This window comes from Temnothorax curvispinosus, unplaced genomic scaffold, assembly GCF_003070985.1.
Source record: "Temnothorax curvispinosus isolate PA1 unplaced genomic scaffold, ASM307098v1 QBEX01014555.1, whole genome shotgun sequence".
NCBI lineage: Eukaryota > Metazoa > Arthropoda > Insecta > Hymenoptera > Formicidae > Temnothorax > Temnothorax curvispinosus.
In genome coordinates this window covers 29,833-44,143 of record NW_020224335.1, presented here as the reverse complement: position 1 = coordinate 44,143, position 14,311 = coordinate 29,833, and the positions used below count along the sequence as shown (strand labels likewise).

Sequence of the window (14,311 nt, the reverse complement as noted above, 5' to 3'; positions counted from 1 at the left end):
TAGAATTTAGCTATCATAGAAAAATTCAAGATAACACTTTAGTTTTGAAATAAAGTAATTTCATTTAAAAAATCTTACAAAGGTGAAAAAAAGATACAGAAAAAAGAACTCCAAATACGTAAAATGCATTTAAAAGTTTATGTATCATTAAATAAAAAATTAACTGTTTAAAAATAGATATAAAATCGATCTAATTAGTCAAATATTATAGTGAAACAAATTTAAAAAATTTAAAAAAAACTTTTGAAAATTATCAGGATTTTAAAAGCAGCCTGACATGGTTGCATGAGCAACTGAATTTTTTATGAAATATATATATATATATATATATACTTAACGTGATGCTGTATTGTGTTGTAGCTTGTGTTTGCCTCATGTTTAATTTTTTTAAGACAGACGACCAGTATATTGAGTACGTATATCTTTTCCTATTTATATAAAATGTGATAATGGGCTTAGCGAAGAGATGCGCTCTGCTGATGATGTGTGGTTATATAATAACATATAACCCACCCACCCATTAACCTCTTCGTCATACACGGGTGTATAATATACGATAGATACACTTTCCAACATATTACCATAAAAAGTTCAATAACTTCGAAACGACTTTACACTCAAAGTGGATAAAATTACAGTGTCTTAAAAGGTCTCGAAAGAGGCTATAAAAATATGTGATAAAAATAGGTTTTATTGAAAAAATTCAAGGTGATTTCAACCTGACCTTGGTGACGTCACCCAAGGTCAAACTCATAAAGCTAATAAATAGATCTTTTTAAACCCTACAACTTTTGTCTCAAAAAATTGTTTTATGAAACTAATATTTTTCGAGATATTTCGGCATTCCCGAGACTTTTTAGACACCCTGTATAGGACACATGTATGGGACCCTGTATATGATCATAATATATATATGAACTTGAAAAAAGGATGGCTATGAGAGTCAGACTCAGTTATCTCAGTGCGTAAGTGATCAAATCACTGATTTATTCCCTGTGTATACATTCGTATACGTTTCGACTCGGGATTGAGCCATCTTCAGCGAGAAAATTAATTAAATTACTTACGAAACGTACGAATGGTATACACAGGGAATAAATTAGTAATTTAATCACTTACGCACTGTGATAACTGCGTCTGACTCTCATAGCCATCCTTTTTTTAAGTTTTAATTTCGAGAGAATCCTTACTCATTATTTTATATATATATATAAAAAAATGATTATTATTATTAATAATAATCATTTTTTTATGATGTTTTCAACTCCAAAGTGTTCCTAAACACGTATTCGTAGAGCCTGAGTTTTTCATGTTTGTCTGGCTGTAGGTCAGTAACTGTGCGCATTATCTATACCTTTGAGCTTATTACATATTTTGTTCAGCAGGTCATAAGCAGCTACAACATATAAGAAAACTAGTTGATTTTACCAGGACCTAGTTTCATATACATGATTAATGCGAAGTTCTTTACATTGTTTACACGTCAGTTATTTTTTACAATATATCGTCGCGAAATACAATGTTAAGTAACGTGCATTACGTGTGTGAGAGGTAGGAGGTTTCAGATTACGCCTATGAGGCAGTACAAGATATTGAAAGGACATTTATCTTTTGATTTCAGGCGTTCTCGCCCAGCAACAAGTACGTTGTATCGGTCGGTTCGCAGCACGACATGATTGTGAATGTTTGGGATTGGCGGAACAATGTCAAAGTAGCATCCAATAAAGTTTCGAGCAAGGTGAAGGCCGTCTGTTTCGCGGAGAATGGCACGTATTTCGTTACCGTGGGTAACAGGCACGTCAAGTTTTGGTACTTGGAGTATTCGCGTAGCGCCAAGGTAAGCTCTCAACCCTGTTTTACTGTCTTACCGCGAAACAAAAGTATTGTGTTTTTTCTTGATGTGATGTAACAGAAGGATATAGATCTTATGCGACATTTTATTACACAGTACAAAGAACCCGTGCCTTTGATGGGTCGTTCCGCTATATTAGGAGAGCAGAGAAATAATGATTTCGTTGACGTAGCCTGCGGTAGGGGAGAGATGGCAGATTCTACGTATGCGATAACCAAAACGGGTCTGTTGTGCGAATTTAATAACAGGAGGCTCTTGGACAAGTGGGTCGAGCTTCGAGTAAGTTACTTTTATTAGTGATTAGTTCGGTTCTACACTCGATTCGAGAAATATAAATAGATCACGATCAATCTACTTTTAAACTCGTATTTGGTAATGAAAAAGAAACATTGCTGTCCTTACAGACGAGTAGTGCCAATTGCATGGCGATCGGGGATAAATATATTTTTATCGGATGCGCCGAGGGTATTGTAAGATGTTTTAGTCCTAACACACTTCAGTTTATCACCACATTACCGAGGACACATTACTTGGGAGTAGACGTTGCACAAGGATTGTCTATCAGGTTTATATTTTATAACAATGACACACCTCGATACGTCTCCGTTGCGACATTTAGGAATATCTTCTTATTCGCGTTTTTTGTTTTAGCCATATGTCTCAACATCCGCCTAACGCGAGGTATCCGGACGCGATCGCGCTGGCATTCGATGAGCGAAATAACAAACTGACTTGCGTGTACAACGACCATAGCATCTACGTTTGGGATGTGAGGGATATCAAGCGGGTCGGCAAGTCGCACTCGTTCCTGTACCATTCGGCCTGCATCTGGGGCGTCGAGATGTATCCGACCGATTCAGATTCCGTCGGTGCGATGCCGCCCGGAAGTTTCATCACCTGCTCCAGCGACGACACAATAAGGGTCTGGAATTTGGAGAGGGATAGCACGCCAAATGATACCTTATACAAGCGGAACATTTATAGCAATGTCAGTATTCTCCCTCAAGTAAAATGTAATCAGAATGAAAAGTGGGCGCGTGTAAAGTCGATGTTTTATTTCGCACGGTCCCCGTTTTTTCGTTGATATAGGAATTGCTCAAGGTGTTGTACGTGGATCCGGAGTTGACTTACCTGAAGGATCTGGACTTGGCCGCCGCGGGATCCGCCGAAAAGAGCGACGCATCTTACGACGGTCGTAACGGCGTGAGATCGATAAGAGTCGCTCCTGACGGCAAGCACCTCGCTTCCGGGGATAGGTAAAATCTCTGGAAGAGAAATCCAGTTGATGGGCGATCAGCAAGGGATACTATCACATATTACTTCCACAGATCCGGTAATATCAGAATCCACGATGTTTCTTCATTGGAAGAGTTATGCCTGATAGAAGCGCACGATGCCGAAGTGCTGTGTCTAGAGTATTCCAGGTTCTCACGACATTCGCTGGACGCCCCTAGACTACTAGCAAGCGCGTCTCGCGACAGATTGATTCACGTTTTTAGCGTCGATCAGGGATACAATTTTCTGCAGACGCTTGATGATCATAGCTCTTCCATTACCGCGGTTAGATTTTTTAATCAATTGAATCAATGTAATCAGATACAGATGGTATCCTGCGGCGCGGATAAGAGTATTATTTTTAGGCAATTGCAATCAGTAAGTAATCTTGTTTCGATGTTTGATAATCAATTTCAGATCTGGCATTCACCAAGACACTTTACGATTTTCTCTTGTATTTTTAGACGCCAGGCGGAATGCCGCAATTTGCTAGGGGTCGCAATGCTCAGGGAAAAACCACTCTGTATGACATGGAAGTCGATTCTGGACAGAAGCATGTGTTAACCGCCTGTCAAGATAGAAATATCCGAGTTTATAATGTTACTACAGGGAAACACAGCAAGACTTTTAAAGGTTCCGTTAGTGACGACGGATCGCTGATTAAAGTTGTTCTAGGTAGGATGAATAATTCATAGCTCATTATGCATCGCTGCTCCATTACAGTAATACTGAAAGTCTTTCAATAGCGATATTTAGATATATTTTGATGATTCACATAAAAGAGTATTCTCTAAATACGTACAAGGGATAGACAAAATAATGTGAAATAATCTGGGAAATACATTACTTGTTTTATTAATAAGATGTTATCAATTGTCGTTAATAACTTGTTATTAATAAGATGTAAAACCCACTGTTTGTTTTTAACACAGAATCTGTTCTTGTTGGAATAGACTCACACAATGCTTAAAAATAGACACCAGTGTGTGTGTGTCACCAATGTTATATCATTTTTCTAGAAGATGTCATGTGTGACGTGACAAAGAGAATTATTTCGTCCATTTTTGGACTTCAATATATTTAATGTTACTTTACCCGAGATTTGACGTACAGATTGTGTGATTGATCGGGGCCGAAAAGATAACGTAATTTAAAAGTCTTGTAACGAGGATCAGATTTATTTATAAAATTGAAATTAGGAAAATTGATTTCAAAATCTAGGAGAATGTGTTTGTGACGTGGAACTTCTTGAATTACGTCACCTTGGATTTCAGTTTCTAAATTCTTTAGTTTAAGGAAGAGCAAGAAAGGATCCTGATTAGATTGGATTGCTTATAGTTACGTGATTTAAAATTTAATCTTTTTCACGTGTGTTTTTTACCCCCTTTTCTAGACATCATAAAGAAAGATAAATTAAATTATAAATTTTCTGTTGTGTCACACTTTTCGACAATGACAGATATAGTTGGACTTGTTCTGTCTGTTGCCACGCTCTTTAACAGCGACAGATTTAGAGAGGTGTTCCGGGAAATGGTTAGGTGTTTCTGGATAAATTAGATTTCAGGATTTACAAAATACCTTTATTCAAGAAATTCTTGAATTTACAATGGTTTGATTGGGACTTGAATTTTCGTTCAGGTATATAGGTCAGAGTTTCTTAATGTCAAAAACAAGAGCAGAATTCCAAAATGAATACATAAAAGATTGATAAAGCTAATAAGCTAATAGACCAAGAGCTTGAGTATCGCTCGAGTAAGTCATTGTGGTATTTTTTTCACGCTTATTTATACTCAAGCGATCCGAAATCCCTTGTGCGAGCTTCTCATCACTTCGTACGTATATTAGTAGAGGAAGAAAGTTTTGTCTTTGGGTGCAATCCTATGTCCATCCTACATTCTTCAACATTTGATTCGTTATTAGAAGACTCTAAATTTTGTCCGTACATGACAAAGCATCTTCCACGTGCTCAAGAAATAATTGGAGGAAAAACTTTCCTCATTTTGCTCTTTAAAACTGTTCAATGATTCAATGATATTTTTGAATCAGGTACGTACGCTGGCCAGGAAAGATATTGATGTTGTTGTTTGTTGTTAACATTAAAGTTTCAGGAGAACAAAGAGCACGTTTGAAAAGTGAGAAGCAAATTTCTTCCTCCAACATCACTTATATATAAGTATGAAAGATGTTCTGTTAAAAGAATAGCAACATTAAAAGAGTACAACATTCCATTGGTTGTTGAAGCATTATATGACTCTATTCCAACAGGATAGAATTTGTATTAAAGGCATTATGATCTTATCATTAATAAGAGGGCCAACCTCTTATTAATAAAACAAGTAATGTATTTTCTAGGTGTTTACATGTGTTTATTTTGCCCACCTTCTGCATAAACAGTTAAACTTCCGTATTGATAACACATTGATATTACATTATAAATTGAACGATTTCTCTATTACCACTTTATTCAGTCCTTTCTATCTCTCTCAATGGCATATATGCAGAACGAAAATGTCACGCACATGATCAAAATGTTTTCCATTCCATATGTATGTATGCATACCAAATTGTCATGAAATCAATCGCTGATCGCTGCCGTAGAAGATGATTTTAGACAAAGCTTCATTAGTGTTTCGGAGTGTTTCCGAAACAAGACAAAAAATTAAAATTTTTTAAGTGTAATAAAGTTTATTTTTTTTTTTAATTGATGGAACGTGAGAAAATAAAAACAGGAATTTTGGTATAAAAGTCGATATTTAAAAAATGTAAAGTTTTATATCTGATAAAATAATATAAAGTCGTAATACCATAGATGCATCACAGGAAAAATGCAATATAAAAATATTGTTTATTTATTTCTGTTATTTTCCTGGATTTTTTATTAATTTATTTAAATCTCCAAATACTACAACTTGTATGACACTACTACGTCTGTTTATAAAAATCATGTAATATATATCTCAATCTGTAATATATTTTCAATAATAAAAAGTGTAGTTTCTGCTAAATGTTATTTTATATATATAAAGATGAATCAATTTTTATATTTTTAATATTTTAAAAAGTGGCATGCAGCATTCTAATGCATTGGCTTAGAATAATTTTTTATTAAATAGAAAAAAAAAACACGTTAACACATATTATAATAAACAGTGATATTATAGCGCTGAATGTTAAAAATGCAGATATCTATATTAGGAGAAAGATTTCTGACAACATAGAAATTCGATTACACTGAAATAATTACGAACGTATAGTAGACATAATACTCAACTGAAAATAACTTGATTATTCTTAAAATCAATTTTTATTAAGAGGAAATAAAAATCAAGAGTTTCCACGCCTGCCATTTAAAGATTTTCCACTATTTAGCGGGAATCACAGCAGCGCTGTGCTTGTTATAACGTGGTCTACACACGTGACCTCGACTGATAATCTATATAAAATATCCCATTTGGCTTATTTTCAGATGCGTCCGGTATTTATGTAGCTACCTCATGTACAGACAAAACGTTATGCGTGTACGATTATTATAGCGGCGAGTGCATGGCCACTATGGTTGGTCATTCAGAACTGGTGACTGGTTTGCGCTTTAGCCCAGATTGTCGTCACCTTGTGTCTGCGAGCGGTGACGGCTGCGTCTTCGTGTGGCGTATTCCGCACGACATGGTCGTGACCATGCAGGCTCGTCTAGCTCAGCAAGCGATGCGCGCCGGCAAGTAAGTAGCTTCTTTCCGTTCACAAATGCTCTTTCGATCTTACGTGTCGTCGTGTGGCTTCGGCTAAATGCTAAAATACGTGCATCTCTCGAATGTATTCATTTAGGAAACCGCTCCAAGTCAACGATGGCGAAATCGACATACGATTGGATAATGAAACCTTTGGATCGCCTCCATCGGATCTTCTCGATCCCAACTCGAATCCAACGCTCCAGAGCGTAGATTACAGATTCAGCGTCGGTCAGTTACCGCTATGGGCGAAGAAACAAATAAATACCACGAATGTTGACGATAGCGCTGCTCTGAACTCAAATGTCAGGTCTCTCGGTGTCGATCTGCCAAAGGGACGATGGGCACAAAGGGTTCAACAGAGCGACGGTATCACCGTCAAGTCTGTCTATGACAGCGACGAAGTTATACCGTTTCCTCCGTCGCGCAATGCCATTGACTCGGATGGCGGTGGTGGCGGTGGCGGTGGTGGCGACTCGAAGGACAGCTCCATCGACAGCGGCACAGAGACGAAATGCAGCAGCGACTATCGTCGAGAAACGATGATTAACAAAAGGGTTAGTAGAAGAGGATCTTTACGAGTTTTTTGCGATAGATAAATTGTAAATTAAGAGATAGAGGAGATGCAGTTGCGAAATTACAAGGCCATAGTTATCTTTATATTCCTCATCTTTATCTTTCTCACTGAGGCATATTTGAATCATCTTTCTTTAAATTCTTATCACGCGATTTTGGCTACATTTGGCGTGATACTTTTTTCTAAATAAGATTTTTTTCTGACGTTTACGTATAATTTGAAAAATTTTTTAACTTTAGTTGCTTGTAATTTTTTATAAAATTATAATTTTTTAAAACCGAATGATAAAAATCATGATCCAGTCATTTCTGAAGAGATTAAGATAACGCGTGTAAAAATTGGTTTGATGTATTTCTCAAGAAAAAGGTACGTAAAAGTTAGAAAATGTGATTTTACTGGAAAGTGTCTTGAAGATTTTGATATTATTTGGCAAGATTTGATAATATTTGGCAACCTCGCATCTCTTGCAATGAATTAACTTTTTTTTTCTTTGTTTACTTCAAATCAAGGTTACAAATAGAGGGTGTTGCTAAGTATCAAACTAAAATTTAAAAAAAAATTATTTTTCCTTGATTATCGCTTCTAAATAAAAATCGCGAGAGTTTTATAAGTTTAAACCATTTTTTTCGACATTTGGACATATCCGAAAATCACTTTGTATAACTCAAAACATGCAGGAAATAATCTACTTTGGTCATTTTTAAGAGAGTTTAGTCTCTCCTTAAACATAACTACGTTAATTATCGTTAAATAATTATTAAATCGTCGAATAATATCGAATATTAACATATTCTTCTGATATATTGCTGCTTTCTTCAATCTAAGAATGAAATACTAACATTTAATTGCGATTTTAGGAAGAAGAGGAAAGTGTATTTCAATCTTGTCCCAAAAGTTATAGAGAGATAGAAAATGAAACGAAACAGGTATTAACAAAGTTATATGAGTATTGTTGTTTGATCGTATATCTTATATTGTCTTTCTAGTAGCAGATTCATCTTTATTCACCGATTATTGTGCTTTGCTCTTGCTTTTTTAAATCATCTCTTTGTTTTTGATAATCTGGATTGCATTGTTGATTTGCATATTTGTTTCATTGATCACACTTTATTTCAATCACATGGCATAGGCGATTGACGATAAGGTGACAGTAAGAAATAATAATTTTACGGACGTGACACGTCACGCGAGAAGTCGTCATCACACCGACGATAGCAGTCTTGGCAGCTTTAAATTTGAGGTATATCTTCCTAAAAACGTGAAACATTCTCTAAAAATGATTACGTATAATACGTCTCTTTAGGAAATAATTTAAAAATCCACTTTTTCAAATATAACAAAACATAACATATGTAAATAACATTTCTCTCTGCCGATATTATATTCTCTCACGTGACATCATATTACTCATAACTGTATTATGTTTTTAATTTAATTGTTAATTATGTCATTAATAAATAATACCTCGCCATATTATCAAAAAATGTATGCTATTCAGGATCATGAAAGCACCGAACATGATGGGGATGTCGAAGATTATTCCGAAGGGGAAAACGGAACGACTAGTTCTGAAAAGTCACACCATAGGTTAATGTATTATCCCCCACCAGAAGATATTGTATCAAATCAGTTTACCGTTAATGCGATGGACGTTGAGGAACTTCGAAGGTTCGTTCTTGGTTCAACATATCTACGTTCGCTCTTCTCGCGTATATTGCGAATCTTTTTGTCGATAAGAGTGTAAAGCGCATCTTATATGCACACAGGTCACAAAGGCGTCAAAAGAAGTTGAAGAACGCGGAGAATGGTCGGACGAGTGAATTAACCGCGTCTGGCAGTCAGGATGAATCTGATTCAGAAGGCGGGGCGTCGACTCCTAGCGCCGAGAGAAATCCGTTGTCTATATTATCCGAAGCTAGTTCTGAAGGTTTTGATCAGCTTTCTAAACAGAGTCACAGGGAAAAATATCTGAAGAATGCCTTCGAGTCGCTTAGCGGCGCGGAAGAACCACCAAATCGTGCGAAAGCAACAAGTATTAGCTCTCAGTTTCACGGGAGGTAAAATGAGATTTGAACGAGTGAATTTTTATGATGCTAGGTCCGTATTTCAATAATCACTGATTATTGATCAATTTGAATTGTTGTGTAGACTTAGTGGCGGTGAAGGTAACGCTGCTGCCAAAATACGTAATGCGGCGGTGGTTAACGCGACAAAACATGCGAGAGGCGACATTGATGTTGCAAAAAAACGGGAAGAGTTACAGAGAAGGATAGAGGAAACCAGAAGAAAATTACAAAGTGTAAATATAATCTTCGCATGAAAAAAGCGAAATGCTCTACGGGAACTTTTGCAGTAAACGTCGCGTCTTATTTTTGCAGGTGGGTTATAGATCGTTACTGAAATCCAGCCAAAGCATATCCGACTTGAGCAGTCACATACAAGAAAAGCATCATCGTTCAAACAGGCTCAGCACAGGTAACAGATCCGGTCAACTAAACCAATTTTCAAAACCGCGTAATCCCTGCAAACCTATGCTAAATCCAAAACCCACGTTTAAATCCCAAGAATCCAACAAAGTTAACAAGGTCCAAGGTATGGGGAATGCGTTACCTAAACCAGAGATACCAAGTGAAAACTGCTTGTTGAAAAGTCCAACTATGTTGTGCATCAATGAGAAAGTAAAAAAACCAACTTTTAGCCGTCCGTTAACGTTGACATTAAAAAAAACTGAAAAGTATAAGCTGTCTTTGAATAAGGCTAATCAATCTTTGCCCGAATCTCCTGTATGCGAGGAATTGAAGTTATTGAAAGAGCAGTGTAAGAAGAATATCAGTCGGTTTGCAAGATTTGCTCAGAAGAGAAGGTCTTGCAGTTATTTTATCGGTCTGAATGATAATGAGAAGGATATGGAGAACGTTGCAAAATCTTTCGAAAGCTTACCCGCTATGAACGAGCGTAATATGGAGAATTTTAAAGAGACCGTCGACGATGCCGACGAGGGGAACGGCACGTTCAGCGACGATTCACTGGAAGGAGATCTCAAGAATCCACCTCGGCGTTGTGTCAGCGACTATCAGATTAACGTTCATATGAATGACTACAGAAGTTATTCGACGTATCAGGATATTCAGAAGAAGATTTTAACTGGTTCTCAAGAGAGTGTACTCTCGGATGCCTCTGTTGAATCGTTCTCTAAGGGAAGCGCCGAGATTCTGGATTACGATCACGATAGACACTCGAGCGCGAGCTTCTTCCTATCTCGACGCAAGATGCAGGAGAGCAGAAGTCAGGAGAGTATATTAACTGATGAGTCGGACTACCAGATGTTTCCATTACACGAAAACGCTGATCATCGAAGTACAGAGAGCGTGTTAACCGACGACTCGGACTCTTTAGTGAAATCAGCACCTTTGGAAATGTTATTCGACTCTCATTACAAGCGAAAGAGGCAAAATTCCGAGACTTACAGTGGAAATCCTAATAATATCACAGAGACCACCACGGATGACGTACAAACGTCCACCACGGAGAACACACTGTACAGAGCGGTATTTAGATCGAAGTCTTTGCAGGACACTAGAATCAGCAAAGCGAGGAACACGACGACGTTCGCAGAAGACACTGCATCACTGAAAACTCAAGTTTACTGTGAATTCAATTTTGATAATGAGCACAAGGACGATGCGGATGGGACGATTTGCAGCGGATCGGAAACTATTCCGTGTAGCACGAGCCTGAAACCGGAATCGATGATGATCCTGAATGATTTCGTTGCTCACAAACCACCGAAACCTAAGAGAAACTCGTCCCGCACTCAGAGTATGCGCAACAGAGCTAGACCAGCCTGGAAGTACATTGACACGCCGCTCTCATCGCCTGCTTTAAAAAGCGTAACCGATTCCGACAATTACACGGCATCCTCCATGAGTTCAGCTTGTTCCGAATATCGAGTTACGTCGAGCGATAAGAAGACTAAGCGAGATTTACTCGATACCGAAGTAATGCAACAGTTCTTGCAGTCTGCAAATTTTACACTGCAATCTGACGATAATAAAGACAGCGGAGGCGAATTCTACAGTCTGCAGACTTGCGCCGATAAGAATGGTATGCAGGATGAGTTGATGTATGACAAAAACGACTCTTCGCGTCTAACGAGAAATCATCATATAACGAAGATTCACGACACGAGAGAGGGACACGGCGTATCATACGATAGGGAACAAGTAAATTTATTCGAGAACGATATTCCAACGAAGGATATGTACGAAACTTACGATTCATTGGAGCCCGGCGGAGTTTCCTGCGACCCGCAAAGAGAAGAGTTATCGCTCAGTAGTTCGAATTTGCAGACCACCAATGAACGTATCGACGATCTCAACGCGAGCGTGGATTTTCGGATAACTCGCGCGATCGAGGGCACCGTGAAGTTACTCTCGAAGGAATTCGAGAATCTAGTGAAGCAAAAGCAATACTTGACGAGGGAGAGGTGTCTACGACTGACGCACGGTCAAGAGACGAGCGAGAACTTCGCCAAGTTGGAGGCCGAGCGTGATGGTAGATTTTACGCGGTCAGACGCGATATACGACTGCACTCGTGCGGCGAGGACAGCGACTGCGCCGATGTGTCGACGATGGACAGGTCGCTGATGGAGAGCGGCTCCTCCACGTCCGCCTCAAGTTGCACCAACTCGCCTAAGAGAATGTGGCCGCCCGCGTCGCGCTGTCCGAGTCACACAAGTCACAAGTGGACGAAAACTCTGCCGACAATTGATCAAACGATTTTTGCTACAAAGTATCCTTATGCAGGTATCGATAACGAATAGAAAATGCTTGCATATATTTTCTACGTGTTGTTAAATTTTACGTGTTAGTTTCCCAAAATCAAGTAAAAGAATTTACATTACAACACATTGAGCCGTTTACAGAAGAGATATTTGTATTTCCGTATGTACATATATCTGTTGTAGATGTACGTAGCTGTATAGTATACGTGTGTATACAGAGGCAGTTGAAAAAGTAAAGGAAATTTTGAAAAAAGAAATGTACCAAGTGTTGAAATACAAGAAAAAAAATACATCAATCGTCAATAGTCTCCTCCTCGTTCTATACAAATGATCCAATATTTCACTAATTGATTGATCCCAAAATAAAATTTTTTTACTTTTTTGCTTCCTCACAGAGGAAGCTTTGTTTTCGTAAACCTCGTATCTTTGGCATCGTCATCAGAGCAAAAATTGTCCCTTCAGTCTTCATCATCCAAAAATGTAATGGTCACATGGTGGATGCTCCAAAGCTTCAATTTCGAAATGCCCTGAGGCCTGGGATTATCTTGGAGCAAAATAATCCCCTAACAAGTACTCCTCTTCGTTTGCTCAACATTGCTGGTTTCAATTCTGTTTTCAAGCTCTAAATAGTTGGCACTGTTTATTGTCATCCTTTTTTGTGTGAAGGACAAAAGAAATAATAGGAGCTGAAGAAGCAGTCAAATAAAATTCCGATGGCATCGTTCCTTACGTGAAACATTAAACCAGTTGTGTAGAACAAGGAGACTACATGGAGGATTGATGTATCTTTTTCTTGCATTTTAATATTTAAGATACTTTTTTTAAATTCTTTTTACTTGATGGCGTACCTTTGTATCTAGATAGAAAAGTGAAATGTCTCAACGAAATACCATAGTTAATCGTCCACTTATCGCTTACGTATAATCGCGTTCGATTTTATTTCAAGACGACAGCATTTTACTTTTCAGTTTAAACGCTTTTCAAGTTGTGCGAAGACTTGGTTAATATTTTTAATCATTTCCATTTGCACGGAACGCAACCGCATGTTTTTCTCATTAAGTTACAACATTACCCTTCTTTCCTTTTTGTCGCTATCCTGCTCTCTAATGTCTTATTTTAATTATTTACTTTGTGCAAGAAGCTCTATAAGTCAACGTATCATATTAATTATAGAAAATTGGTAAAATCAAGATTACTTTGAACTGGATCTTCTTGCACATAAGGAAATACGTATTAAATATATTCTACATGTCGATCAATTTTATTTATTTATTTTACATTGTCATATATTTATTTTTCTATTAATGAAAAAACAGTGGTTTTTATATTGTAAATTTAACTGCTTAAAAATAAAAGGGTAAATATTTACCTTTTACACAGAGCCAGCCCCAAATACTTTCCGTTAACCTTAATGACCTCTAAGAAGATCAAGATTATTGTAATTTGTATATTATATGTAATTTGAAATTAAGATTAGGTTTGGATTAGATTACGTTGGGTTAGAATGATATGGATGATATTCTCAGTCATAATCGCAATATATATATATATATATATATATATATATATATATATATATACAAAGATCAAAGAAATTTAGATTCTTTTCAACACATTTATTAACTCACAGAACTTTTTTTTATTAACCAAGCGACGGGAAAGATCAATGATCTTGACTTCCTAAGAGGTCAAAATCAACATCAAGGTCAGCTGAAAGTCATTTGGAGCTAATTATGTAAAGATAAATATTTATGAAATAAAGGTAAGCTTAAGAAAAATAATAAACATTTCTTCAAAAAAGAAAAGCATCATGCAAATAGTAGCGATTAGTGCATGTGTGTGCGCGTTGTCAACAGCTGGCAGTAGTGGGGGGCGAATTTCGTCAAAAGTTATTGACAGCGAAGAGGAAGAGAGTGGCATGAGACGCGCCTGTTCGTTGAGTGATCTTTCCATCAGTCCTCCAAATAGGTTGTTGCATGGCCCTGTACAAGGTATCTCTCATCATTACGTACGGATAATATATTTTCATACGCTTCTATGCTCAATGAATTATATTTCGATGAGTCGTTCTCACTACACTTAAATTTCTATATTAGAT

At 37.2% G+C, this 14,311-nt stretch overlaps 1 protein-coding gene across 10 annotated transcripts in view; it reads left to right on the top strand.

Moving 5' to 3' along the window:
• LOC112464750 (mitogen-activated protein kinase-binding protein 1) overlaps positions 1 to 14,311 on the top strand; it is a 44,525-nt gene that overhangs the window by 25,279 nt on the left and 4,935 nt on the right. For 8 of the 10 annotated variants that reach the window (XM_025031911.1, XM_025031905.1, XM_025031910.1 and 5 more), the window contains 15 exons: positions 1,622 to 1,837; positions 1,949 to 2,131; positions 2,257 to 2,417; positions 2,504 to 2,840; positions 2,942 to 3,108; positions 3,181 to 3,505; positions 3,592 to 3,802; positions 6,594 to 6,843; positions 6,950 to 7,409; positions 8,287 to 8,355; positions 8,559 to 8,669; positions 8,928 to 9,097; positions 9,196 to 9,486; positions 9,578 to 9,728; positions 9,808 to 12,235. In XM_025031911.1, coding sequence (XP_024887679.1) covers positions 1,622 to 1,837; positions 1,949 to 2,131; positions 2,257 to 2,417; positions 2,504 to 2,840; positions 2,942 to 3,108; positions 3,181 to 3,505; positions 3,592 to 3,802; positions 6,594 to 6,843; positions 6,950 to 7,409; positions 8,287 to 8,355; positions 8,559 to 8,669; positions 8,928 to 9,097; positions 9,196 to 9,486; positions 9,578 to 9,728; positions 9,808 to 12,235 — 5,530 coding nt within the window. Of the gene's footprint in view, positions 1 to 1,621; positions 1,838 to 1,948; positions 2,132 to 2,256; positions 2,418 to 2,503; positions 2,841 to 2,941; positions 3,109 to 3,180; positions 3,506 to 3,591; positions 3,803 to 6,593; positions 6,844 to 6,949; positions 7,410 to 8,286; positions 8,356 to 8,558; positions 8,670 to 8,927; positions 9,098 to 9,195; positions 9,487 to 9,577; positions 9,729 to 9,807; positions 12,236 to 14,069; positions 14,205 to 14,311 lie in introns of all 10 variants that reach the window. The other 2 variants (XM_025031913.1, XM_025031912.1) reach the window with 2 other exon arrangements.